Source organism: Arachis ipaensis, chromosome B6 (genome assembly GCF_059453495.1).
Source record: "Arachis ipaensis isolate K30076 ecotype BB chromosome B6, ASM5945349v1, whole genome shotgun sequence".
Classification (NCBI taxonomy): Eukaryota; Viridiplantae; Streptophyta; class Magnoliopsida; order Fabales; family Fabaceae; genus Arachis; species Arachis ipaensis.
In genome coordinates this window covers 13,790,986-13,818,287 of record NC_142441.1, presented here as the reverse complement: position 1 = coordinate 13,818,287, position 27,302 = coordinate 13,790,986, and the positions used below count along the sequence as shown (strand labels likewise).

Here is a 27,302-nt window from a genome sequence, read left to right as displayed (position 1 = left end):
CCGGGAAGAAGACCGCGAGTGACGTTCAGGGGGGACTAGCTAGCGCGACGACGTTCACGCTGCACTGGTGACTCAGTTCGCCTAGAGAGAAACGGCTCGTTCCGGCGTGAGCAGTTAGATATGAGGACAACAGAACCAGGAAACCAAGTGACTGGGCCGGCGGCAACTTACCAGGAGAGGATGACATGTGACGAAGTCCATGTGAAGGCACGCTTCCCATCTTCGGAATGGCATTTCAACTGATTGGGAGATCGAGGGGGAGTGTTGGCCAGAGTAGCAGTGACGGTGGTGAAGACCCAGGCGAAAGCTCGAAGACATGAGAGGAGAAAGCTCCGAGATAGGGAAGGAGAGGCGAGACGACAGCCTCACGTTGAGCACTTGGGTTTTCCAAAACGACAACGTAATGAAATTCTTTGCAAAATATCAATTAACCTGGCCCCACCAACCCTCCGTCCTTCGTTTCTATAAGGGCCTACACTTTCTTTCCCTACCTACATCACCAACCCATCATTATTCTGACAATCCCAACAACGACACAAAGGCCCGCACTAAACAAACCCTTCTATAATATTACACAACCACAGATTGCTACAACTTCCCTTCTGTTAGTATGGGCCAGGTTGTTTTTGTTGGATCGGGTCAGCTTTAAAAACCATGTCCCACCCCCATTTGATTACCTGAATATCATTAGTCATAATCTAGCGCAGCCATCGTAGAAGATTGGTGGGCTTGGGTTGTGGTTCAGGATAAGATTGCGTTATCTTATCGGAAGACGAAAAGAACATAATGGATGAATGTAGAAGGTTCCAAGTAACGATGAAAGATAATAAAAACCCTAACCCCAATTCAAGACAATCAGAATCAGAGACGTCCTCTGCATCTTTTGTATCATGCCTTGTTGTTTGCTACCTAAGTCGTGGGGCTTATCTTCTCCCATTCAGGTGTGTGATATTTTTCTTTGTTGATGTCAAACTTCGTTTAAATTTGGTTAATCCGAAATCTGTTTGATAGAGGCTGAGAGAGATGCATGCCGATGGATCTGAAAGTCGGTTGTATTAGGTGGATGAAATCATGAGTGTTGATGTCAGCGATTACTGATCGAGTGTGCAGTGTGGTGGGACAAGTGTAGGAAGCATACCCAGACGTTGGAAAAAATGTAAGTATAACCACCTATATTTGGAGATCCTGATATTCTAATTTTGGTTATGAAAGAGGTTATTCGTTTGTTGAATTTATTTTATATAATTTTTTGGTTATAGATTACTGCCGAATGTATGGGATGAGAGATTCGGATGCAAAACCAATATTGTTCTGCCATAGGCCATTCAGTTGGTGTGTATCAATTGGCGAGGTGAGTGATATTGAAGTTTGTCCTTGTGTCATTTTTATTTTTTAATCAGTTGATGATTGCCTTACAATTATTAAATAATTAATTAAGAAGGGGATTAGTGCTGGTAAATAATGTCACAAATAGTTGTTTGGTGCCGGAAATTGCTGAATATGTTGATAATTAGGTTTGATTCAAGTTGCATCAGAAGTTGCTGGCTTTTTGGTTATGTTTTATTCTGCCAGTTAGAGATCAATGTTGTTGCTTGAATGCCGACATTGAATAGTTTATAAAAATACGGTCGTAAAATGTGAATTTTGATTAGTTAAAACCTTGAATGTATTTAAAGTATGTGTTGAAAACGCTGTAAAATATTTGTGGAAATTTGTGAATCAAATAAATGTTATAATATGTTGGCATGAAGATGATTGTAACTTCTTGTGAATGTCTTAAAGAAAGCTAGTAACAGAATTTGAGTACCTGAAGAGAACTATAGGATAGATCTTATTATAAATTTATGTCACGTGAAAGTTAGAAACCATATTAAATTTAGTAGCATTTGTTTTGGTCCATGCAAACAAAAAAATGTTTTTATTAACTTTGTGTTTCCTAATTTTGGGATGCATTTTTTTTGTTCCTGTACTGGGTATGTTTGTTAGTTTGCAATATACCAAAAAATTTCGTTCTTATTGATCAGCTACTTCTTTTGCAAACCTATAATTTATTGACTGATATTTTTTACATTAATAAATCACTCTAATCATTCATGCATTCATTACATCACCAGGTAAGACCTGCTACATTTCTTAGTAGTTCAAAACCATTTTTTAAGGGAGGGAAAAATTAGCAGCTTGGTAAGAATTAAGAGAGCTTTATCTGTAAGCAGTTGATGTAACCTTTTTTATTCGACCAAGTCCCTTGATTACTATATCTTGTCAAGGTGTTTTTCTTCACGTTGTCTTTATTTTTGAGAATTTACGTCGCAGCAACCAATTAAAACTTATTGAATATGGAGTTGAACAATAATTAATTTTCTTTCGTAGGTATACTTTCCTGCAATGGAGGCGCTTCTTGTATGGCCTAGTTAATTGTAAATGTTGACGAGGAGTAGGTATGGTCAGAATTAACATTTTGCGTCTGAACTTGTTATGGAGTGAAAATTTTATTTTGAAACGCAATCCTATTTAGTAGATTTGTAAAAGAAGACACAGTACTTAGGACCCATTTAAATTTCCATGTCTCGTGTTCAAAAAAAAATGTTAGCTAGATGTGGACAGACCTGATACTACTAAGTAGCTATTCAGTTTTGTTAGTCGATTGTAATGAATTAAACGAGCACGTGTTGTCGAACAGAATAGGTGGCATAAATTTTGATAAAAGAATTATTGTAATGGAATTTGAAAACTTGAATATTGTTGGACCTACCAGCTGGGGATGGAATAGAAGTAAAATGGAGGAAGAGAGAAGATTTTAGCGTTTGTTTGAATGAATGTCGTTACGGAGTTTTATAGTTATCGGAGTTAAAGCAAGATTATTTCGTTGTTTTTGAGTATAACGGGGAATTTAAATTTAAATACCCGGTGATTCATTTGAGTGACTCCGAGATTGATTATTCAAGTTTGATAAGTTTCCATGAAGATGACCGCCGTATGGGAAAAAAATTTTCTATTCATATGATGGTCATCAATATGGAAACCTCTGAAACTCGAGTAATCAATTTCGGAAGCAGTGGAACGAATCGCCGAGGATTTAAATTTAGATTCTCCTTTGTACTTAAATGCCACGAGAAACTCTTGCTTTAGTTCCGATAACTCTACAACTCTGTCTCGGGCTTTGTTCATTCAAACACTATCATTTTCTTTCATGCTCCATTTTACTTCTATTTCATCCCCGTTGGTAGCTCCAACAATATTCGTTTCCGCAGGCTTTTCGAAAATATCTGTTAAAAAAAAGTCGATGCTACCTCGTGATGTTGGCAACACGTTCTATCATGATTGTTGTTAGTACGATATCCAATAGGAATGCCGGAAATTGAAACTGATCTGATTTATAATCTATTTTTCCGTCGAAGTATTACGCAATAGAAATTAAAAAATGCAGTAACTTTTGTTAATGTGCACGTCTTTGTTGCTGACTTCATGAGGAGGAGGCACACAAGCGGGGATAACAACAGGCTGCGTGCGCACATTACGTTGATGGAACAGAGGAGGAAGAATACCAAGGTTATGCCTTCATGTTGTTTTGGTCTTTGGGTAGCAATCATGTTTTTCGTTTTTCCCATTTTCTTGACACTGTTTCTTCTTCCCTTTTATTAAATTTTTATTTAGTTTTATTGAATCGTTTAAAGATCCTGGGTTTACTTTGTCTGGTCCCTGTAAAAAGTTTTTGTTCTTACTTGATGAAGAAAAGAGAAAAGACGATGAACCACTTTAGCTGTTTTGTACTTTGTATTTGCCAACTTTCTGTTGTTTATTGTTCTTTTTGGTTTATATTTTTTTAGATTTTCAAGCTGGTCTTAAATTTTAACACTTTTAACTCAAATGTGTGACTTGCATGACAGGTGGTTGTTGACAGAAGTTCTCCATTCATCAGAGAATGTTGAATCTATAAAAGAAATGTAGGTTTGCTGCAAATGTAACAACCGGGTTGTGCTGAATTTATATGGTATTTAGACTTCGCTTCAAGGAAGAAATACAGTCTCAATCGGATGTATGAATGTTAACAATCTAACCAGCATTCAAGTGAACTAGTATTTTTACTTGGAGATTTCTTGTCCATCATGCCATTCCTTTTCCTCATCTCCATTTCATCAAGTCTAGTTTTCTACTTCCTAGTAGGGCTGACAGATGAATTCAACTTCTTAATGTACTTTCTGCTCTACATTTTCATGTCTTTTAGCAAGTGAAGCAATTATGTATCTCATGGAAGTTGTTTATCGTTTTCGTGTGTTCATTTTATTATGCAGAAAATCATCTCTGCTTATTAGTTGTAGGTGTCAAATAGTAGGTACCGAATTTAGTAGTTTATTTCGCCTACTTGCATCGTTGCATTGTACAATTAAATTCTTGTTGATGCCTTTTGCATTTCCTATATCAGTTTTGAGTTTATCATGAATTTTTGTAGCTGGATATTTTTTCGTAAAATTCTTGGTCATTAATTAAATGTGTCTCATTCTCAATCCACAATTGCACCAGATCTTAAGATTCTTGTAGTTTTCTCTTGTTAATTGCATTGACCTACCCTGAGCTTAGGTAATGCTATCGATGATAAAGTATACACTAAGCTCTCCATCGATCATTTAGCAAGCATTACGTTGTTTACTTCAAGTTGAAGATGATTCAACATCAAATACCAAATAGCAGATGAGATTTGATTCTTGTTCTCAGAAGTTTCTATCATATTCATAGATTATCAAACATCAGCAAAATTAGGTACTTTTTGCAACCCAAAAATGCAATGTATGACCTTTTAATAAGATTTTATGCCGAAATAAAAATATACCATTATTTCAAGCTTGACAACATAATCGTTTGATTATTTAAGCTCAGGAAAGTATTATCAAAGTTACCACCACTATGACCTGTTTCCCAGTCTCATTTCATTGTGACAAGTTAAGATATATAATGAGAAACAAAATTTTTCAAACAAAAGTCTTTATATTTCTACTTGAACTAAGTCAAAGATACTCGCAAATTACAAATATTAGAAAACCAAACTTAGAAGCAACATAGATACGTGTAGGTCTTGGTAGTTGCCATGATTTTAACTTCAATCTAGGGGGTGATGCAATCAAGGCTATTGTCGCAAATAGATTCAAGCATGTCAATCTTAGACTCCAGCCTCGTTATCTCTTCCTGAAGAAGCGCGTTTTCCCTCTGCAAAGACTTAGCAAGAAGGTAGTTGAAGTCCCTGACCTCATTACCAGTGTTTGCTAAAAGGACCCGCAACATGCCGAACGCAGCGTCCTCCCTCGTGTTATCCTCTAGGAACGTGTACCGACCCTTCGCCCGGACGTTTGGCCCAAAGGGGTTTCCAGGGATTATAACATTGAATGCATAAAGAGGTCCGAGATGGCGGTGGAATTTTTCCTCACGGAAGAGACAAGGGCTGGGTATTTTAGTGTCGTAGCAATACATCAATAGCTAGAGCTCCATGCTGTTGCTAAGGGCGAAGTTATGCGACGCACACTCATCTACTGGAATCAATGGTGCTCCTGTAAATGAAAACACACCATGCTGAACATGGAATTGTTTGGTCTATCATAAATCTATGCGTACGTTGTTAATAAGGTTAATATGGTTACATTCATGGAAAGGTATATCAGAACTTTACCACCAACAACAGATGCAACGCGTCCGTCGAATGTTGGGAGCGTTCGGGGTGCCCGTGGCGGCGATTCCACTGTGCCTGTCTCCGCCATAATTTCCGATGTGGCCTCTTTGTCCGCCCGCAGCGTTTCCATCCTTGATTCATAGGCGTGAAGTGCGAGGACGTAACTATTGAACCCGGTGTACTCCGGTTCGGGGTGGTTGACGATTTGCCTGTTGGCTTCTTCAAAGGAGACGTATACCCCCGTGTAGTGTCCCTTCGTGACAACGAAAAATGTGAACTGCTGCATGCTCCGCTCCATTGCACCCGGACAAGCGTAGCTTAGTTAGTATTTCTGGGGTGTTGGGGGTGGAAGGATTTGGGGAATGAAATTTTGAGTGGTTTTGCTTCCGCCTCATTCAGCACAAATAGTGTCTTTGTATGATTAACGAGACTTCCTGGGGAAGCTTTGAAAGTGATATTTTCGATAACAACACCCAAAAAAGCTTGAAGACAGCGTGTTGTCTCTTCAATCACATCACAACAAATTTTTTATTTGAATGATAGGTCTGCCGTTATTCGACAAACTTGCCCTTTCCGGATCATCTAAGATTAGGCAAGTTGATACAGCAGTATCTGTTGACGTGTAATGAATTTCCAATCTTAGGGCTCCTGGTCCTGTTTAGTTCCAGGTTTGTTTCAGGCCTGGGCCAGTAGATTGGTGAACGCTATGTGCCTTAATTTCCATGACTGGGAGCAAGGGTATGTGAGTACACACGGAGTATGCTTGCAAAGCCATGGTCAGAGATGGCCCACGGACTCCTGCTAGGTAGAGGGATTTGGGTTCAAATCCCGTTAATGGATTGACGTCAGGAACCACTTCTTCATTGGAAATATAAGGATGTGACATGAGGAGAACGTATTCGTGTATCCACTTGAACACGTCTATTGTAAAACCTTTGACCAACGGTTTTTCTTTTACATTAAGAATACTAGGGTGAAAGAATGTTGGTGGCAAGCGAATTGTGTTGTAGGAATTGTTTGTTATAGAAATTTTCATAGGCTTTACTCATAAGCCATTGCCGATTTAAATTTATTTTTATTAATACTAAGAGGAGGGTTTAGTGTAATTTAATTGAATAAGAACTTATCTTCATTACTAAAATGGAAGCAAATTTGAAGTGTAACCTTGAAAAACGTAGATATAATAACTTGGATAATTAATTAGATATAATGGAAATTTATTTGTCAGGAGAGCGCAATGGTCATTTTAGAAATTAAAGTAGTTAAATGTGATTGTCCCACTTCTGCAACTAGTTTCAAAATCAAACTATAATTTTACGTTAATTTAATTACATTACAACTCTAAATTTTAAAACAATTTATCTCAACATCGACTCCTTCAAGAGAGGATTACATGCAACGTTACCTTTTATCCAATTTCTCCTGCTCTGGTTAAACAAATACGTATCATTTGTAATCAATTATGTTACGTCTATTAATTTTTTTATAGTAAGGGACCAATTGACAAAAACTCCAATGTGGCTAAGAAAATGGATTTCCTATTAACTGCATTGTTAGAAATCAATTCTGACCGGCGGGTTCAACCGGAACCTCCGACCATAGCCGGTCCGGTCCGAGTAGATAACCGCAGTAGGCAACGAACCTGTGCGAACCGGTAAAACTCAGAGGGGACAAGTTAATACTAGTCAAGCGCAGTGAAACACACATGACCTTCTGGTGTGAGTTTAGATATTTTTCCAAACTGTTGATGTTTCGGTTCGCACCACCCCAGTCAAGAAAAAAACATGATATTCACAACCCCCAGGATATTAGTCTTGTCATTAATATGTATGCAAATTAACATACATGTAAATATCTTTCAGGAATTAAATTACTTCTATTTAATTTATTACAAATTTAGTGATAAAGTCAGTCACTCTTAGAATAATAATTTTATTATGATGTCTTTGAAATTTTTGTTTTAATTTTTTTACAACAATTTAGTTTTTTTTTTTTTTACATACGCACCGGTTAATCGGTTCATACAGGGCCAAACTGGTTGAACCAATATCCCAGTGACCCGGTGAGTTGACCGGTTCGAACACCGCTACGGAACTGGCAAGTATGATTAATTGGCAATCTAGCCACATCACAAGTACCTCCGAGAGGATAACTAATCGCCTGAGCTGCCTGCGGGCACAAGATGGTGTTGCCTACCGCATGACATGCGTTCGTGCGGTAGCGTTTGGGGTTAGCCTGTACCAATCCATTGCAGTTCGATCAAAATGTGGTCCGTAAAGATCGTTTCCACATGGATTGAACCAACTCAGGGAATATAAGGTTTAAAAAAAAGATATTAATATTTTTATCTTAATATGTCAAAAATTACAGTAAGCACGGTACACAAATAGATATAATCCAAATATGTTAAACACCAATTATGTTCAACACTTAACTACGCCAAATGCAAACATATTAATAGTAATTTATCGTTGTCTAATAGAAAAATGATATATATGTAAAAATTAGCGATCGTTTTGACTAAGATATGATAGGGTTACCGTGTTGGTTCGGACCCGATTACCCACCATTTTGGTTAAAATCTGAAAAGACCCCGACCCCACTGACATCCCTATTGAACTCCTGAGTCGGGAATCGAGTCTCTTTTCTCTAGTGTTCATCCCATAGTTCTTAGGACCGAATCGGTTATCGAACCGGTCAGGTAACTGGGTCACTGGGTGACTGATTCAACCAGTTGCGTTATATAAAATATAGATTGATTAGCATATAGAATTACTAGCGAATACCCCAGCTTGGTGGCGTTACTTATTCGAACCTCCCAAGGAGACCTGGGTTTGACACTCCCTGAATGCATTTTTTGGATATTTGGAGCACCTTATGACCGGCCGGTGTCGTCCGATTTGTATCGTGCCGCCCGGTTTTAAGCAAATTGAATAATTCTTCTATTAAAAGTTCCAACCGAACCGGCCAGACCACAGGTTTATCGTTTTCTGGACGCAAAATACATTGTGCTACCTTTGGATTTTTAAAGTTTTTCACTAGGTCTTTATTTCTATATGAAGTATTACACTCTTGTTTTATCATTTAAAATGAAAATAACGAAAAAAAATTATATGAGAATGGATGAATATTACTATTGAAACTATCAGAGCCATAATCAAGATTATTATCTTTTTTTCTGTTTAAGTTAAATTAATTAGTTCTTAGTTGGTTCTAATAAATATTTTGGATAACCGACCTAAAATTTGAGAAAATTAAGCATACTTAGTTATAAATATTTACACTCTAAATAATAATTCGAGACAATAAAAAATATATGAATATAAATTATTCATTATTTTAAGAGTTCTCTCAAAATAATTTTTGAGCATCTTTATAAATATTTTTGAATGTTTTTATCTATTATATTTAATATTTTTTTTATTTTTAAATCCCAAATTTCAATAATTCAACCACTATTTGAAGTTTATCTGAATTTTAATTTATAAAAATATGAATTTTGAGATTTGATTTTTAATGGAATCTTATGGTTAGAGTACACATAATAGAGTAACACAAATATTGTACTACTTTTGATGCTTTTTGAATTTTTTATTATGTCTTAATTTTTATATGATATATGTACTCTTAATTTATCATTTAAAATGAGAGTAGATAATAGAAGAAATTTATATAAACGTGAGTAAATATTACTGTTCAAACTATTCCCGGAAAAGCCACACTTGACGTTGTTATATTTTTTTTAATTTAAGAAAAGTTAATTAATTATCTCTTAATTAATTATGATAAACTTTAGTTTTCGGATAACCGACCTAAAACCCAAGATAACTAAGTATACTCAATTATAAATATTTACACTTCAAATAATAATTTAATAAAATAAAAAAGATATACTTGAATCTTAGTTATTTATTATTGTAAAAGTTCTGTCAATAAATAATATAAGGATTCGAAAATAGAAATTTTGAGTAATATATTTAATAATCAAATGAAATAATATTTCACTACAAATACACAAAGAACTTTATATACATATTTCTGACAGAGGAAAGGAAAGGTCATTAACTCTGTTTATTTGAACAACTTATATTGAAGTTCTCTACCTATCCTTTTTTAATTCTCGCTTTCTTAATGATTATTTCATTTCCTAAATTATTCGTCAGTATCTTTGTAAATACTATTGAATTTTTTTTAATCTATTATATTAAACATCTTTTTATATTTACATTAGGTCCTAATATTCCAACCGTTACATGAAGTTTATCTGAATATTTATTTACAAAAATCATAGGTTATGAGGTTTAATTTCCATGACTATGCATGAGATAAAAGAGAACAAAATTATGAAATATTATTGTTAGAATACACATGATAGACTAAGGCAAAAACATTGTGCTACCTTTGAGTGTGACATGTATGTGACATGTACACTAGCTCTTAGTTTATCATTTAGAATGGGATTAAGCAATAAAAGAAATTTATATGAGAATAGACAAATATTACTATTAAAATCATCAAAGTGTAAAAAAGCGACAGTCAAAATTATTTATTTATTTTTTATTTAAGAGAAGTTAATTAATTTTTAATTGGTTCTAATAAATTTTTTGGATAATGGACTTATAATTCAAGAAAACTAAGTATATTTAGATTTAAAAATTTACCTCCAAATAATAATTCAGAAAAAATTAAAAAGATATATATGAATCTAAAATTATTCATTATTTGAAGAGTAATCCCCGTAAATGATTTTTGAGTATCTTTATAAATATTTTTGAATTTTTTTATCTATTATATCTAACATTTATCTTATCTTTAAATTTTAAATTTCAATGTTCCAACTACTTTCTGAAGTTTATAAGTCTTGAGGTTTGATTTTTATGACTAAGAAATAAAAGAATAAAATTATAAAATCTCTAACATAGAATAAAATAATACAAAAAATATTGTGCTACTTTTGGGATTTTTAAAATTTTCTATTAGGTATTTATTTTTACGTAACATATACACTTTTAGTTTATTATTTAAAATGTGAGTAGATAATAAGAGAAATTCTTATCAGAATGGATAAATATTATTATTGAAACTATCAGCATTTGAAAAGGCACAGTCAAGATTATTTTGTTTTTTTTTTTTTTGTTTTAAAAGAAGTTAATAAGTTTTGAATTGGTTCTAATAAAATTTTTGGATAACCGAATTATAACTCAAGAAAATTAAGATTACTTAGTTATAAAAATTTACAATCGATTAAATTTCACTTTAATTTCAGTTCCATTATTTATGAAATGTTCGTGCATCAAGGGAATCTCTTCGTTGCATCCATGGACTTAAGGAGGGTTTATTTGTGTGTCATCCACCCGTTGGAAATGCCAACCTCTGAAAGACATGACTATTCATTTTCTTAACAATATCAAGGGATACAAGGAGTCTATTGTGAACAATAAGGAGTATTTCCACATAGATTGGCTTAGGGTTGGTAGCACGGAACTAGGTGGGTCAACCTGAAAGGGTCACATCAATCAATTTTGGTTCCCACGCTTCACTCAAGGGATCTCTATAAAATCAAATCTTAGCTGAACTAAGTGGGGAACACACAAGCTAAAGGACGCCTAACCCCGGTACTCCTACCAATTACGAAAGGCATACATTAGCCTCAAACAGCAAATGGCGGGAATGGACGACTATGAGCATCAGTTGGAAGACTCCCACGATCCTGACACCAATGATGCGTAAGTAACGTTTTTTTTCCTGTAAATTGCTTCTCCGATGTTGGTATTCAGAATCTAACATCTTCTTCATCCCTAATCGGGTAGTCAAAATATTGTCTTTCTTCATGTTTATGGAGTTTGTGTTTTTTACTAACAATGTACACCTTGTCTTCCAGTGTTGTACCCACGATAGATATGGTAACCGTCCGAAGCATCTCGGTCGGAGATGGAACGTCGACGCTTAATCTAGAGCTAACGATGAACGTGGTACGAATGATGCTTCCCTTTATCGTTGCATCCTCTGAACTTTTTTCGAAACGCTAGGTGGTTATTTTGTTTTGTTAACTCGATTTTGGGTACAGAGCGCTAATGATGGTTAGGGAGAAAACCTAACTGAAGATCCGAAGCCCCAACATGATGGACTACTTCTCCTCGCAGTGAAGCTGCTGGAGGTACGTATGTAAATTAATTTTTGAAGAAGCATTAATCACACTATCTATGAAGAGACATTCATGAAATGTGCCTGGGTTTGGAACAAAGGCAGCACCTTTTGAAACAAATATAACACATGCCCTGTGTTGCTGAACATGTGGTGATCCTTTTTTCGTGCACACCATTTTGTTTCAATTGTTTGACCTAAGCAACAAATTTTATCCACGTCACCATGTCTTACCAAACCCACCTTTTACCCTTTGTTACATGACGGTTAGGTTCATAACTACTACTGAAATGTGATATTCTTTGTTTTTTGTGTTTTGTGGTTTGTTGACTGAGTCCACAGAAGATAGATGCTCGGACAGTAGCTTTGGAGGATTGCATCTCCGCACTGGAGCGACCCATGTACCAGACAGGTAAGTCCGTTACTGAGATCCAGTCACTACTGACCACCCAAGGGGGGAGTCCAAATGCAGGTGCCACTATATCATCCACACCTGCCGCGATAATGGCTAGTGATGGTAACCTCGTGGCTGAAACCAACATACCAGCGCAAAGGCAAAGTAGAGCAGCAGTTAATAAGGATATTGGATCACTAGCAGAAACACAGAAAAGCTTGGAGAAAGGAAAGGGGTTGGACCTGTCGAATGTTATTTCATCGCTAGACATAATCGTGCCAAACTCTCTCAGTTTTGAAGACAACGTCATCATTGATGAGGCACTGTCAACTCCTCGCCCTACTAAGGGCACGAACACTTTAGGCTTGCCAAAGCGAACCCTTGCGCAGTACTGGTGCTCTGGTGTGGCTAAAAGGACCACCAACTCTGGGACCATTACACATGACTCAGTTGACAGTGTTTGTGAAAAAGTAAGTTACAGCCTTCCTAGCTTAACTAACAGCCTTCGTTTATCTTTTAAATAAATTGCTAACACAGATTACCTGTGCTGTGCAGATTTTTAGGGACCTACCCAGCATGTCTAAGCTTGAGTGCACAACAAAAGTGTGTGAGATGTTCTCTCTGCCTGAAACATGCCGCATTCCATTGAAAATTCCAAAATTGGAAACAATTGACTCTAACCATATGCCCGGGGACGAACAGCTGGACAGTAGGAAGCTCGCAACCACTCTGCAGAATTGCCAGGCGAATCTTATTGGTTCTTCTTTAGGGGGTGGGAGTACATTCAAACCGTATGGAATGGTGAACGTTATGGATTCTCCCGTGCTATTAATTCCACTGGCAAGCATTCCAACCACTCAATGCTTAATATATAAGTCATTACGCATTTAATTTCCTAGTACCATATTTGAAGTGACGAGCTAACATTGCATTGGCTTTTTGTTCAGGGATTCCAAATGGTTTTTAGGCCAACCGTCCACATGGACCTCACAGTTGATGAATGCAAGATGGCCGCTTACATATATGGAAAAAATGATCAATATTTGTAGGGATAATTTGTCGTTATTCTTATCTTTAGAATGCCTCTTATATTTATTCGTAGATAACGCGATAATGGATCTGATTATTGTTTCCTGAATACCAGGGAAATGTTGTTCAAGTTCTCAACACTGGAAGTCCCAAGAGCAGGATTCCACTCCTTATCGCCGGTTTATATGCCCAATGTTGACGTGAGTTGCATCCGACCTTGCCTTACATATAAGAAATATAAAATAGATAAGATCGCTAACACATTTGTTTTCCTTTGTGCACATATTATGAACATAATCCTTATGAGCGCGTCCATGAGAGCCTGCTGCGTTCTGCCACCTCGTGTTTGGTAGACACCTTCCGTCTTTGCCGAGGATGTCCTAGCTATGAGGCCCTTCGAGGTCATTAGAAGAAAATACATGAACAGATGGATGCCGGCAACAAGTCGTCTAGAACATGTTGTTAATGTGACCATTCACTCCACATTTGCACCTTTTTCATTGAGGTTATGACCTATGATTGATCTTTCTGTATTTACAGGTTTGGTCCCAGTGTGCGAACCAACATACACATGGTTCCTGATGGTCATGGACGTTAAGCATGGTAGGGTGTACTGTCTAGATGTGACAAGAGCGCCGGAGCACACGGAGCGAAGGGAACGCAACATGCAGACCATTGTGAGTGTAATCGAATTTGCACAACATTTTACCTCCATGAAATAATCCATAAGTTTTACAGTTCTGAATGCGATAATCATTTGGTTCCTTGTGACAATTCCGCTTTTCTTGCATGCAGCTACTAATGCTCGGCCAATTTTTCAAATTGGAAGGTAACATGCTGAGCTTTTCCCATGTTAGTTCTGATCCAACCACTTGGGGACCAATTAAGTATCCTGATGGAGTCCCAAGTTACCCGGAATGGTAATTCTTTATTTTTAACGTCTCATCTGTCGAAGCCGAAAGCAATTGTGATTGAAATGCCAAGTTCCGATTTTGCAGTAACGATTCATGTCTGTGGATTTTGAACTGGATCCAAACAGAGGGAAAATTCAAAGTTTCCAACCTTCCTTGGCAGGTTCGTGATGCCTTATTTTACCATGTTGTGTCTCTATTAAGGATTGAATGAATTTTGACCGTTTCCGTTCGTTACAAGCAGATGGACCGGCTGAAATTAAGAATGAAAACCGCAACGAAGATTGTTCTATTGGATTGTAATGAGGTCAGGGAAACAGTGGTGTCGAAGGTAGACGCAGCGTGGAGGAAGCTTATTCGCATTAAGGAGTGAAACACTTTCCACATTTGGGCAAAAGATAGAACTCTGGAGTATTTTGTTATAGATAACCGTTTGATATTATTCCTGGAAACTGTTTTTCGTAGTAGAAATCGTTTTAGTCGTGTCGTTAAGTTCTATTGGTATAGTGTAGTATATGTATGTCTGCTTCTATATGTGTAGGATGGCCAATTTTGTGTGTGGATGCTAGTGGTCCTGTCGACAGACTAGAGCACAATATCCACACCCCCTAAGTTACGCCAACTGTCATTGAAAGGGGGTATATGGCCAATACGAATTTGTACCCAGGTTGTTGCATTTTGCTTGGCCTTGATGGCATATATGTTTGGCTTCTTTTGCCTGGAAAACTATGTGAAGCATATGAAGTTTATTAATGAATGAAGTTATTGCTAGCTTAAAATTAATAGCAGGACCTGTCTCCACTTTCCGTTTGTTACATGGTGATTGAACATGAAAATGGATAAAAACTTTCAATTGATTTTGGTCATGTTAATTAGGATAACCTATAAGAATGATATCCAATTGTTGCTATAGAATCTGTGCAGCATTATTATGGTATAAAATGAAAATCATAAGTATCGTTTGGGAATAAAATTTAGGTGTAATTTTAAATTTTAAAGTACTTCGTTGAGATTAAGAACTTGTTTATTGTGTTAGAACCTAAAACTTGTTTGTAAAAAATTCTAAAATTTCCATGCGTTCATTTTTAGAAGACAGAATATTTAGCAGTATTAATTATATCATTAATATTTAGGAAACAATCAAGATTAGTTAACTTTCTAATAACGATAGATTATTTAGTTTAATGTTAATTATTTATTACTAAACTAATAATATCATTTAAATATAACGAATATTTATTTATATATGATTAATAGAATTATTCATTAAATTCAAGATATCTAAGATTAAAGATTTTTTGTTCTCATAAAGAAAAAAAATTCTTAAATTTCAATTTAATTGCTTTGAAACTAAAGACTATTGTAAAATTTAACAATAATGAATTCTCTTGGGACAATTCACACGCTTTTGGATTTAGCGAACATTTGATAAGGCTAACAGTGTTGAAGGGGATTGATTATTTCTAAATCTTAGGAAAATCAATTTTGCAAACCAATTAAATTAAGACTTAAGATTAATTATGGTTTACGAAAAGAAAAAATTTTTAATATTAGAAAATTTACATTTAATGAATTGTTTTATTATACATGTATAATAACATCATTGTTTACATTACCAAAATCAATAGATTCATGCATCAATTCTCAACGCAGAAGGTCAAAATCATTGGGTAACTGCAGAGAAAATCCAACTAATCAGCATAATCCCGTCGATATTGGAATTTATAATTCGAATCCAGGAGGGAGCTTGTCTTCTTACCAATAAAAGGGAGTAGGAGCAGAGTCTAACATTGTAGTCATTAAATAACATAGAAATTAGAGTTAGCAGTTTATTAATAACAATATCCCGATATGCATACATAAGTACTGAGATAAAAAGCAGTTTCAGCCTAACATGTTCTCTTGAACATCATACTTGGAGTAACAGCTCACAACTCAGTCGACCGTCGTCAGGCGTCTCCATGCGAAAATTTTTCCCATATGTCGCTTCCGGCTTCACATGGATTTTCAGGCTGCGATTTATCTGGGACGACGATGGGTACCTGTTGCATTAACAAGAACGTCAAACCACACACCTGTTAACACCAACATAATGCAATGATAACTGATGGAATTGCAGCATGAACATTGTAGTGGCTAATTCATGCTTATGCACACAGTAATTAGCATTAACAAATTGGAAAGATTCTGCATTAATAAAAGCCCAGAAGTTAGTTGTGACTTTACTTTTATTATGACGAGGACTGCATCTTCCCCATTGTCAAGACCATAGCATATGCCGGCAAAACAAGTTACATGTTAACATACAGTTCAATGGGAAACAAAAAAATAACACATCAAGAATGCCCTACGTGCATTAATCACTAAGTGTAATTTCTTTACCCACAGCCTTATTTTCCAAATATTTGACAAAAAAAAGTTGAGACACATAATAATGAAATAAATACTGCTGCTCCAGAATAGCATTTAGTTTAGTTCAAAGATTTAAATGGCATTAATATTGAACCGTTCGATAGGGTTAGTTTTATTGGTCACGTGTCATAGTAAATAGTCCATGCAGGAATAAGTTAGGTGGAAACCTTTGATCTCTTGCGTTTATTTCTCCCAGCAGGTGATTTATCATTCCTCGTCGAAGGTTGCGCACCTCCGTTGGGGCATCTAGTCCTCCGGTGCCCTAGCTCCCCGCATGTGCTGCACTTTCTTTTGGTTTTCGGCGCAGAACCCCCTGCTTGACTCATCCGACCCGTGCCTTTTGTTCTAACACGAATCGGGTCCTTCACCCCGCAATCTTTTGCTGTTGTGATATCATACGTTGATGGTCTTAGGCCGTACTTTATTTCAAGGAAGAGAGCATCACTCAGAAGCTTGTTTGAGTAAAGCTTGAAGTCTTCATCACTCATGCAAGCAACGCGCCCTAAACGCTTACATAGCTGGGAGAAAGCACCCAATCGTGTCCTATAGGTCACACTTCGGTCAGCAGTGTGTTGCTCAACGCATTGGTTATGGACCTCCATTTTGGCTGCCTTAGACCACCTACGCAGCACTAGGCTTTCAGGGATTTCCACTAAGTCAAGCTTAACACACACGGAAAGGATATGCACACAAGGAATACCAAATGACTCCATACGCATGCAGTTGCAAGTAAATCTGTTCAAGATAGGGTCCCTATAAACCTTCCAATTCATCTCAGGCCTCCGATACTTCTGGAGAGTATATGCATGAGGGTTCTCAGTGTCATTAAATTCACATATTCTAACACGAACACACCGTTTCAGGCTATCCCGAAATCTGAGAAACATTTCGCGGGTGAACATCGTCCATCCGGACTTTTCCAGCTCAACAAACTCTGTTTGTAGCACAAGTGTTCCGTACCATGAACGAAAGTCTAACACGTCCTCGGTGTCATGCAAAAAATCCACACACCTTTGAAAACTTCTGATAAATTCTAACACCCCGTACCTGCTCTCAACAAACCTCCCTAGTTTGGCATGTAGTGACTCGCACCTAGAGGTAGTCCGTACTCCAGCAAAAAATCTACCACGGATGTATGCGGTGGCCCAAGCGTGCTTTTTATTGTACAAGTCCTTAACCCACTCAACCTCCCTAACACCGCACTCATTGAGCATTGCCTCCCAATGCGCTTCGAACTCATCGATTTCCATATCTGCCAGCATGCAGTGTCTAAACATTTGTGTGAATTTCGGGTCGCTTATGTTAGCAGTCGCGTTCCTCAACAGATGCCAGGCACACAACCGATGATGTGCGTCAGGAAATACGGACTGGATTGCAATCCGCATGGCCGGGTCGCCATCCGTGATGACTGACTGCGGTGCCTTACCTTGCATGCATTCCAGAAACTGGCAAAGAACCCAAATATATGACTCCTACGATTCGCATGAGACCATTGTTGTTCCAAATACGCATGTCTGGTTGTGGTGGTTTACTCCGGAAAAGACTACAATGGGTAGGTTGTACTTGTTGCGGCCATACGTAGCGTCGAATGCTAGCACATCGCCGAATATCCCATAATCTTCCTGACAACGACCGTCGCTCCAAAACAAGTTGCATAGGTGTTGCCCTGCCCCCAACTTGTATCGCCAAAACATTTTCCCATCCATGCGTGCCAGACCTTCCAAGTACCTAATAGCTGCACTGACGTCTCCACCTTGCAGACCTTTCTGTTTCCGTATCTCATTATACATATCTTGCTTTGTGAATGTTACCAGATTAAAGCCCCCTAGTTGTGCTGCGAAAGACTCATAAATCTTAGGTATGCTAATCCCAATCTCCCTCATGCTTGTTAACTGAGCAACTTCTACCTCAGATATCTTTCTGTGTGACCGCAGATAATCAACAAGCTTCCCATACGCAAGTTCGTGGTTATGCTCCTCGACAAAATGCGAGACATACCACCTCCCACTACCGTCTTTCCTCTTTATCCTCATCTCCGCCATGCATCCGCATCGGGTTACTACCTTATGCTCCCTTTTGCGATCAACCTTTTCCAACCATTTCTTCTCTCGAAATCCTTGCCTATTACAAACAAACGTGTACCGCACTATCTCTCCGGCAGTGTTTCTAACCGTCTTGCCTCGCCTTGATGCAAAGCCCTTTAGTCGGCTGTAATTGTTATAGAAGCCGCCTGCCTCCTGAGGTGAAGAAAACTTCATTTCAAGAACATCTTCTGCTCGCAACCCATCCAAGCCCAAAAAACCGGGCAACATTGAAGCCCCCCTTCCTTCCCAATCGGATAACTCAGCATCTTCCTCCACTCTCGTATCAAATATTGTGTCCTGAAAGAATAAGACAAACATTTCGCTACCAGCTGGCATTATGTGGAATGCATTCTGTTTAAATATTGCATATCCATGCATATTAACACTAAATAACATCAAAGCCTTTCATTTTAAATTAGTCTCAAAGTATATTTTGCAAATGCAATGTTCATAGGTACTAATATGGTTATTAATTCAACTCTGAAAACTTGACCTGAAAAACTCCTTTCAGGATTATTAATTTAATTTAATAAACATTATCATGTTATAATTTAACATACAGTTTACCCAATCATCATAATGGTTGGCCACTACAACATGTTCATGCCAATCTATTTAATAAAGGATTTGCTTGTCGAGGCTCATTATCACAGATGCAAGTAGTGCATATTTCTTTAAAATGTGAAAGTTCAAAACTGCAAACTTAACAAATACTACAGCCACAGCTAACTTAACAAAAAACACCAACCTAGCATTTCTTCTACGCATCAGACTCGTCACATCATAGTCACCACATAGAATATTAGTTCTCAAAACATAACCCTCACACCTGCTAAGAGTACAACCAACTGCATGAACAATACCACCGAAATGGTGTAACAGACCATTCCCATCCAATTCGATCCCACTCACAAACTATAAAAACAGAATGGCACGTATACCCATCGTACCTGTGGATTCGACACACCAGCATTGCCCTCCATCCAGTAATCCGCAAGAGGCTCATTCCACATACACGCATCCTTGCAAAACTTGCTACTTGATGCCATTATTACCTGAAAGACAAACATGTCAAACTATAACAAATAGTAAACTAGGGATTGCACAAACTTCTTTGCCACAGTTACTACACTCAACTTGCCCGCCTCAAAACTGTCTCACCTGATCAATGAAAAAATATGCCACTTACGTAGATCAAAAACCCTTACTTTACCACCTCATCTACTATCCAACATGCTTCCAACATCCTGACAACCTCCACTTGCCAACTACATACACAAACTTCCAGAAACACCATATGCATTACAACTATGACACAAAGAAGCAAATACATTCACCATTACCCCCTAACATTGCTACCGATACAGCTACAAACCAAATTGTAACAAAATAAATACCGAAGGATTTTACAGAAAAAAACGAATTGTATAATGCATTCTTTGCAGCAGCAAATTCAAGGGTTTGTCATGGGATTAAGCAACAAATTCAATTACCTCAGCTTTTTTCAGAACACAATTTATGCTCAATCATCTCATTAGGTCGACAATGCGGTTAAACCAACATTAACACATCACACAAATTTTCAACAAGATCATAAAATATTTATCAGAATTTTCAAGAACAACAACAACATCAAATTTGAGTAGTAAAAAATCCATTATTTCAATGACAGGTTAAACTTTCAACAACAAAGTCACGATGGAGAAATTAAATTGAAAACAAAATGGAATGAGTCTCAAACGTCGACGGACTTACACAGGGCGATGGGAACACCACGTCTGCTCATATGCTTACCTAGAACTTCAACTCAAACCAACAAATTAAGGCCACTATCATTTTGACCAACATATTTAATTATAATAACTTTCAACCGCAAAAACATCATCCATTTCAACTAACACATAACATTACTTCAACAACAACAAAAACATTCACCAACATATTCAATATAGGTAAATGAAATCGAAAAATAATTTAAAATAAATTAACATGGCCAAGGGACGCTTACTTGCCCGGATGGCTACTGACGGCGATAGTAGATGAGAAACTAAACTGATTGGATAAGCAAAATGACAACAACGACCACCACCCCACGGACCAGTTGCTGGTCTTGTCTGCTAGAGCTTCCGGGAAAGCAATAGCAGGAAGGCAGTGACTAACCTTCAGAGCGTCACGCCCTCCCGCGACGAGCTTCTCCGACCACCGGTGACCGACGACCTTCACTCCAAATAAGTTTGTCCCTAGGTAAGACCTAACCAATCCGTAGACGCCGACACGAGTTGCGTGCGAAACCGGAAGCCACGGTGATTGAGGTTACGCAGCCTCACGTTGACAGTGTAAGCAAAAGCAAAAAGCGAAGAGAACAGAAGAGGGGTAAGGCCAGCCTCCAAAACACCACGGTTGGGTTCTCACCAACAGATTAGGGCACTGGTTGAGATTTGAAAACGACAACGTTTTCCATTAACCAGCAAAATTTTTTTGCCGTTTCCCCACCATCCTGCATCATTTCTTTTGTTTTTTGGTTTTTTTGGTCATGTCCCTGCATCACTTCTAGAACAGCCTTCATTGTTGTCCCCTAACTGGATCACCAAAACTAGCATTTTTTCAACAATGGCACCAACGATACAAAGGCCTGCAAATACCAAACCCAACTAAAATTTCAAACCTCCACACATTCCTTGAATTTTCCTCTTGTTAGGCCCAATGCCTCCTGACCAAAAATAATAAAATAAAGCCCAATGGCTACACATATTACACCGGCTGGCTCACCTGAACTTTGGCTTAACTTTTCCTCTCAAGCTTAACAGCTATCACTGCCCTTGTAGTCAGTTTTCATTTTATTGCAGGGACATTAAAGATATTACACAACATGCTACAAGACAAATATTTAACCGATTACCTTACCGTACATGGATCACCAAAGATCCAAAAAAGTGGACTGGATCATTGGAAAAGTTTCCTAAACTATTTATGTAACGACCTATATTTTTAGTAGGACTTCTCGAACTTCATATTTTAAGAATTCGCAAAATCCAAGTGATACAGTTAAACTCTATTTGATGAACTGATTTCGAATAAGCAGAAAAATAAATAATAATATTTTATTATAATAATATTTTAAGATAAAAATATTTTAGCATATTAATATTTTATTATAGTAATATTTTATGATAATAATATAATAATTAGGTCTAAAAATTTACCGACACAGATTAATATCGACACTCTTATTACTAGTATCATTTATACTAATAGCTTATCTATTTACTTTAGGAATATAATTACTAGTGATATGCTATATCTAACTTTAGTAATTAACTCTTTAATAATATTTTATTATTAAAATTTTGATGAATCACTTCTCAAAACCCATGGCCCCTATGCTTCAGCCACCTCTTGCTTCTTTTAACTTCTTGGTACGATACCTTGAGAAACCACTTCCTTCTTCCAATCTCTTCTAGTTTCCACGAGCTTCCAAGGAAAGAAAAAGAGAGCAAAGTTCAAGCAAACTCCCGTAGTCTCCTTAAGCTTCCATATTTGATAATTTGATTCTAAAATTCCAACAAAAATTTTAAACTGATTAAAATATTCGACTCTTTTTCCTTTTCACAACCGTATCCAATTTTTTAAGGTGAGTTAAAGTATCGTATTGTACGTTTTCATTGAAGGTTCGACCACGGCTAAATCATGGAAGAACTTAACATTGTTGACGTTCTTACTTAAGAACTCTTGCTTAGACATTTCTAGGAGCAAGAATCTCTTAATCCCAGCTTGAGAAAGGTGAGGAATCTCTTCCTGAATCTATGATGAAGGCTTGGTCATCATGAGTTATATGTTTAAAAGTTGTTTTGATTTAACATTAGGAAGGAAGCGAGCTAAAAATTTCCTAGAGAAAATCAGTTCTTGTAAGTTAAAACGAAGAAGTAAGGTTTGGTAAATTAATAATGATTTGAATGTGTTCTTGATGCCTGAATGATAGTTGATTGTTAGATGCTTGAAACTAAGTATTTACATAATGTTTTAGCGTATATTTCGTGGCTGGAATGTTGAATGCTGGGTACCCTCCCTTAAAATCTCATGGACGTCGGGCGCTCGTATATCGAAACTTATGGGCGCTGGGCACCCAATCCATTTACACAGCAGGGCGCCGAGCGCCCTCCCTTGACAAACACATGGACGCTGGGCGCCCACTCCTTAAAATACCATGGGTGCTGGGTGCCCCACAATATGTAGTCCTGGGTGCCCAGTGTTGAGCGCTAGGCGTCTGCGTCTTGTGACAAAAATTTCACGCTTCTAAGGCGCTGAGTGTCAATTTGGACGCTAAGCACCAAGCATTGTGACTTGAAGCGCTGAGTGCCCATCATTGTTGCTAGTCACCCGAGCACAAATTAATGAAATTTCATAAATAACTAAAGAAAAATATAATTTGGTGAAAAATTCAAAGATAAAAAGGTAATGAGTTAAAGGGTTAAAATATAATTAATTAAAGTTTAGGGATTAGAATACAAATAATTAAATTCTTGAGGTTAAAGATTAATAGTTAAAAGTTAAAGAATATAAAATGAATTAAAATAAAAAATGAAGACATAAAAGCAATTAAAGTAAAAAACGTAGAAAGATCCTTCAAAGTCTAGAACCTAGAGGTTCTCTTCATAAAAGACCTAAAGTGAGACAAGAGGAAAAGATAAATATTAGTTAAGACATTAAAAGAGAGCAAAAGAAAAAAGGGCAAAGCCATGGATAAACAGAAAGAGATTGAGAACTGATAACTGAAAGGAAAGACTAAGAAAGGAAAACAGAAAAGAAATAGAAAAAAGGTTACAAAAAAGGACAAAGGAAAGGTTAATGTCGATTTTAGGCTTTGAAGCCAAACGTATAGTAGGGACGCCTACAACTAAGAACTGCTTTTCAGGGGTATGCATGTTTATATTAAAGTCAATTGATGTGGCTTACGTCAAACAACTTAAAGTCAATTGATGTGGCTTCAGCCATACGACTTATATGCAACTGGTGCAACGAAAAAGCCATATCTGGGACTCGTTCTCAGATAATGTCGAGTTACCCTTTTCTCCCCTTCATATGGAGCACCGACGATCCAGAGATGATGTATGCTCGTGCAGAGGAGTAGTGGGTAATATTTTGCTTTTGATGACATTCAGCTTGTCCCAAGTTTTAAAGACCTAGAATGTCTTTTCATCGCTTTTGTAGTCTAGAGAGATTAGGTGAGTATAAAGTTTTGGCTAGCTTGGGTGCCAACTTAAGGACTTCTTGGACAGGTCAGGGTCCGTGATGTTGTATGTATATAGTTTTAAAGACCCAGAGTATGAACAATATGTATATAGTTATTATCTAGCTACTTCTAGGAGTGTCATAACGAAGAGTTGGATAATTGAGTGTCGTTAATTGCTTTGAGATGTATGTACGTCTAGTTGTTTATAACTATTTCATTTATTATTACCTGTGATTTTATCTTTAAATATTTTTGTGTATCAAACTAGACATTTTCAAAAAATAACCTCGCAACATAACTACATTTTTACAACGAATCAGGCTCATATAATAAATACTAGCTAAAGTTAAGAAAAACAAGTTGGTAACGCTTAGCTTTTAGTGTGATTATGACATGCTAGAAGTTGGGTCGTTATAATTTACAAACTCATCATTTTAATGATTGAATAGTTATTATATATTTTTTGAGCATCCTGACAAGATTTTTGTGCATGAAAAATTTTAGGATCAATAGCATTCATCATTAGAATTATTTAGTATATTTGAATATTTATTGTAGGATATTACGTTTTTATTATTTTGATTCTCTTAACACTTATAAATATTCTTGTATATTGTATCATTCTTACACAACTTGATTACACAAAAAAAAATTTTCTACAACTCTCTCTTACTTTTCTAATATGGTATCAGAGTCATGGTATCTTCCTTCAAAAGGATAAGTTATTTTCCTTCTAGTGAAATCACCGTATTTTTCACAATTTTTCTCTGTCATTTTATTTTGTCACTACTTTGATGCTTTCTCACCTCATCGATTAATCCATCCTCCCTGTCTTGTCTTTATAAGTCTAATGAGCCAAATACCACTGTCATTCGCTGTCGCACACGCCTCCACGCAGCACTACAAGCTCCATGTCCACCTCTAATAGTCGTACTTCTTTTAGTCGCATTTTGAACCCGTTTCTGATGTTTTCATCCATCATAGATCATACCATCCTCTTGGCCATGTTGTTTAGAGTGGGACGAGCAAAATTCCACCCTCCGCCGTTACTAGATGCATCAGCACGCACCACTGAAGGTTCTGCCGCGTCCACCACCACTTTCATCTTCACCTGCAATATTTTCACCCTTGTTGGCTATCCTTTCGGAGTCTTCTTTCACCACTGACCAGACCATTGTGTTCGTCCCTCCATTTTAAGTTCAACAAATCCAACCCCATTGCTTCCGACAGTTCCATCTGAACTTTCTTCCGATTGTGTTCGTCTATTATTCTGTCTGTACTTCCTTCCGACAGTTCCATCTGAACTTTTTTTAGATTGTTTCACCTGGGCTTTCTTCTGAGAGTTCTATCTACACTTCTTTTTAATAATTTCATCTGCACTTTTTTTTTTTGGTAGTTTCATCTATATTCCATTCTGACAATTTTTTATCTGTGCCCATTTCATCAATTTTTATAATTTTTTATTTTGTTAGTTTAAATAAATTTGAAGCTTATATTGTTAATTGAGTTTAAAAAAAATATATTAAAATTAATTATATTTATTAAAATTATTTAACATATCTAAATATTTATTATAAAATATTTTATTTTTATTATTTAAATTCTCTTAATACTTATAAATACTTTTATATATTATATCATTCTTATACAATTTGAATACACACAATTTTTTTATAGTGCTTTCTCTTACTTATATAACACAAACGATCCAAGGAATACGAATAAATTCATTGACATTTGTATTTTACTACCATGTGCTGAATTATCTATTACTTATATATTATATTGTTGTCGCACACGCCTCCACGCACCACTAGAAGCTCCATGTCCACCTCTAATAGTCGTACTTCTTCCAGTCGCATTTTGAACCCGTTTATGATGTTTTCATCCATCATAGATCATACCATCCTCTTGGCCATGTTGTTTAGAGCGGAACGAGGAAAACTCCACCCTCTGCCGCTACTGGACGCGTCGGCACGCACCACTGAAGGTTCTGCTGCATCCACCACCACTTTCATCTCCACCTGCAACATTTTCACCCTTGTTGCCTATCATTTTGGAGTCTTCTTTCACCACTGATCACACCATTGTGTTCATCTCTTTGTTTTAAGTTCAACAAACCAAACCCCATTACCATCAGAGCCCTCACGCGCCTCTGCATGTCTGTTGCCTCCATCTCCCTCTTCATCATTTTTTAGATGCAATCTGGACTGCCCATTTTGTATGCTAGATCGATAGTCCAGATTAAGGCCTCCTCTCCTAATTTGCGTCATCGGATCCGACCCACTTCCGGATCCATGTGAAAGAATACTATGTGTTCATAATATGCACAGAAGAAAAGAAAATAATCCTAAAGATCTATTTTGTGCTTAAATTTTATTCAAATAAACAATATATAGATCAAATCTAAATATTTGTGTACACTAGTAAAAATCACTTTCTCCTACGATGGTACGAAAGCGCTATGCGTATCCACTCTGAGACCAACCTTTGCCGTCAAATCTTTGACCAATGGATATTTGATCTAAATTGAGAAACCTCTTGCAACTCTTTGCACGCCATAAAATTCTTCTCCAGAAATTAGGCTCACATACGTTTATGTGTGTAGAGGTAAAGGAATAAATTTTTTGTGTTTTATTCTCATCTCTTTCCTCTACTCTTGTCATACATATATATAGTATGAGATTTGTTACTGATTTTAAATTTGAATCTCAACTCAAATTTGAATCATATCTTATTATTTTAACTTGAATCTTTCAAATTTATGAATCATATCATAATTCAATTTGAAACAGAATCAGTTAGGATTTCATCCAAATTTATAATTCAAATTTAGAAATAGAATAACTAATTATTCTCAAATCTCATTTAATATTCTCAATTATCATACTATTATTATATTCTTAGTGCTAGCAAAGAATATAATAATATTTCATTTGAATTAATATAATTATTTATTTGATTAAATCAAAATAATAATTAAATAATTCTACAGCAAGGATTAGAACACTCGTTAGTGTGTGACTCCATAGGTTTAATATTAAGCAGGTAGTAAATTAGTCATACTAAATTTATTAATCAAGGTTGACGTCTAGCAATACTCCTTAACGACCCGATAGCATGAAGTAATATATTTTTACTAAGAATCTGAGAAGAATAAAGTATAATTCCTTCCATCTTTCTAGCTATTGGTTAACCCTTAGAGTATGGTTTAATTGTCAAACTCTAACTTGTTACCATTATTATAATGAACTGTGAATGACTTAAGAAACTCATTTCTTCATTCATTCAATCTTCTTGACCAAGGTTTTATTCATCTCAGTCATTATAATCATAGAGCTCAAATTCTTTATCGAGAGTTGATGGATTCTTTATTGACTAATCATTAATTCTACAAGTATTTAAATTATATCCAATGTCCATTCAACTAGCACCCTAG

At 36.5% G+C, this 27,302-nt stretch overlaps 2 protein-coding genes and 1 long non-coding RNA gene across 3 annotated transcripts; 1 reads left to right on the top strand and 2 right to left on the bottom strand.

The window, feature by feature from the left end:
* The first annotated feature begins 1,070 nt into the window (after positions 1-1,070).
* Positions 1,071-4,115, top strand: LOC110263171 (uncharacterized). Its single transcript, XR_002348328.2, has 4 exons — positions 1,071-1,156; positions 1,260-1,351; positions 2,371-3,549; positions 3,888-4,115. It is a non-coding gene; the product is annotated as an uncharacterized LOC110263171 (long non-coding RNA).
* An 11,971-nt stretch (positions 4,116-16,086) lies between these two features.
* LOC148554667 (protein FAR1-RELATED SEQUENCE 5-like) lies at positions 16,087-18,927 on the bottom strand. The gene is made up of 2 exons (XM_088490428.1): positions 16,717-18,927; positions 16,087-16,212 (listed from the first exon to the last, which is right to left on the bottom strand). The coding sequence occupies exons 1-2, from the start codon at positions 17,980-17,982 to the stop codon at positions 16,087-16,089; spliced, it is 1,392 nt and encodes a 463-aa protein (XP_088346554.1). The 5' UTR covers positions 17,983-18,927.
* LOC148554666 (protein FAR1-RELATED SEQUENCE 5-like) lies at positions 18,022-26,136 on the bottom strand. Its single transcript, XM_088490427.1, has 6 exons — positions 25,990-26,136; positions 25,768-25,887; positions 24,855-24,974; positions 19,584-19,688; positions 19,455-19,481; positions 18,022-18,984 (listed from the first exon to the last, which is right to left on the bottom strand). The coding sequence occupies exons 1-6, from the start codon at positions 26,134-26,136 to the stop codon at positions 18,022-18,024; spliced, it is 1,482 nt and encodes a 493-aa protein (XP_088346553.1).
* Positions 26,137-27,302: the final 1,166 nt, after the last annotated feature.

Bases quoted from the DNA above. Each gene is read 5' to 3' on its own strand.
- LOC148554666 (XM_088490427.1), bottom strand. From the start codon at position 26,136: ATGACGCAAATTAGGAGAGGAGGCCTTAATCTGGACTATCGATCTAGC. The intron at 25,888-25,989 runs GTTTGGTTTGTT...AAAATGTTGCAG, and splicing joins AGGGCTCTGATGGTAATGGG to GTGGAGATGAAAGTGGTGGT. The intron at 24,975-25,767 runs GTATGATCTATG...AAAATATTGCAG, and splicing joins ACAACATGGCCAAGAGGATG to GTGAAGATGAAAGTGGTGGT.
- LOC148554667 (XM_088490428.1), bottom strand. From the start codon at position 17,982: ATGCAAGGTAAGGCACCGCAGTCAGTCATCACGGATGGCGACCCGGCC. The intron at 16,213-16,716 runs GTTTCCACCTAA...TGGTGTTAACAG, and splicing joins ATAAACGCAAGAGATCAAAG to GTGTGTGGTTTGACGTTCTT.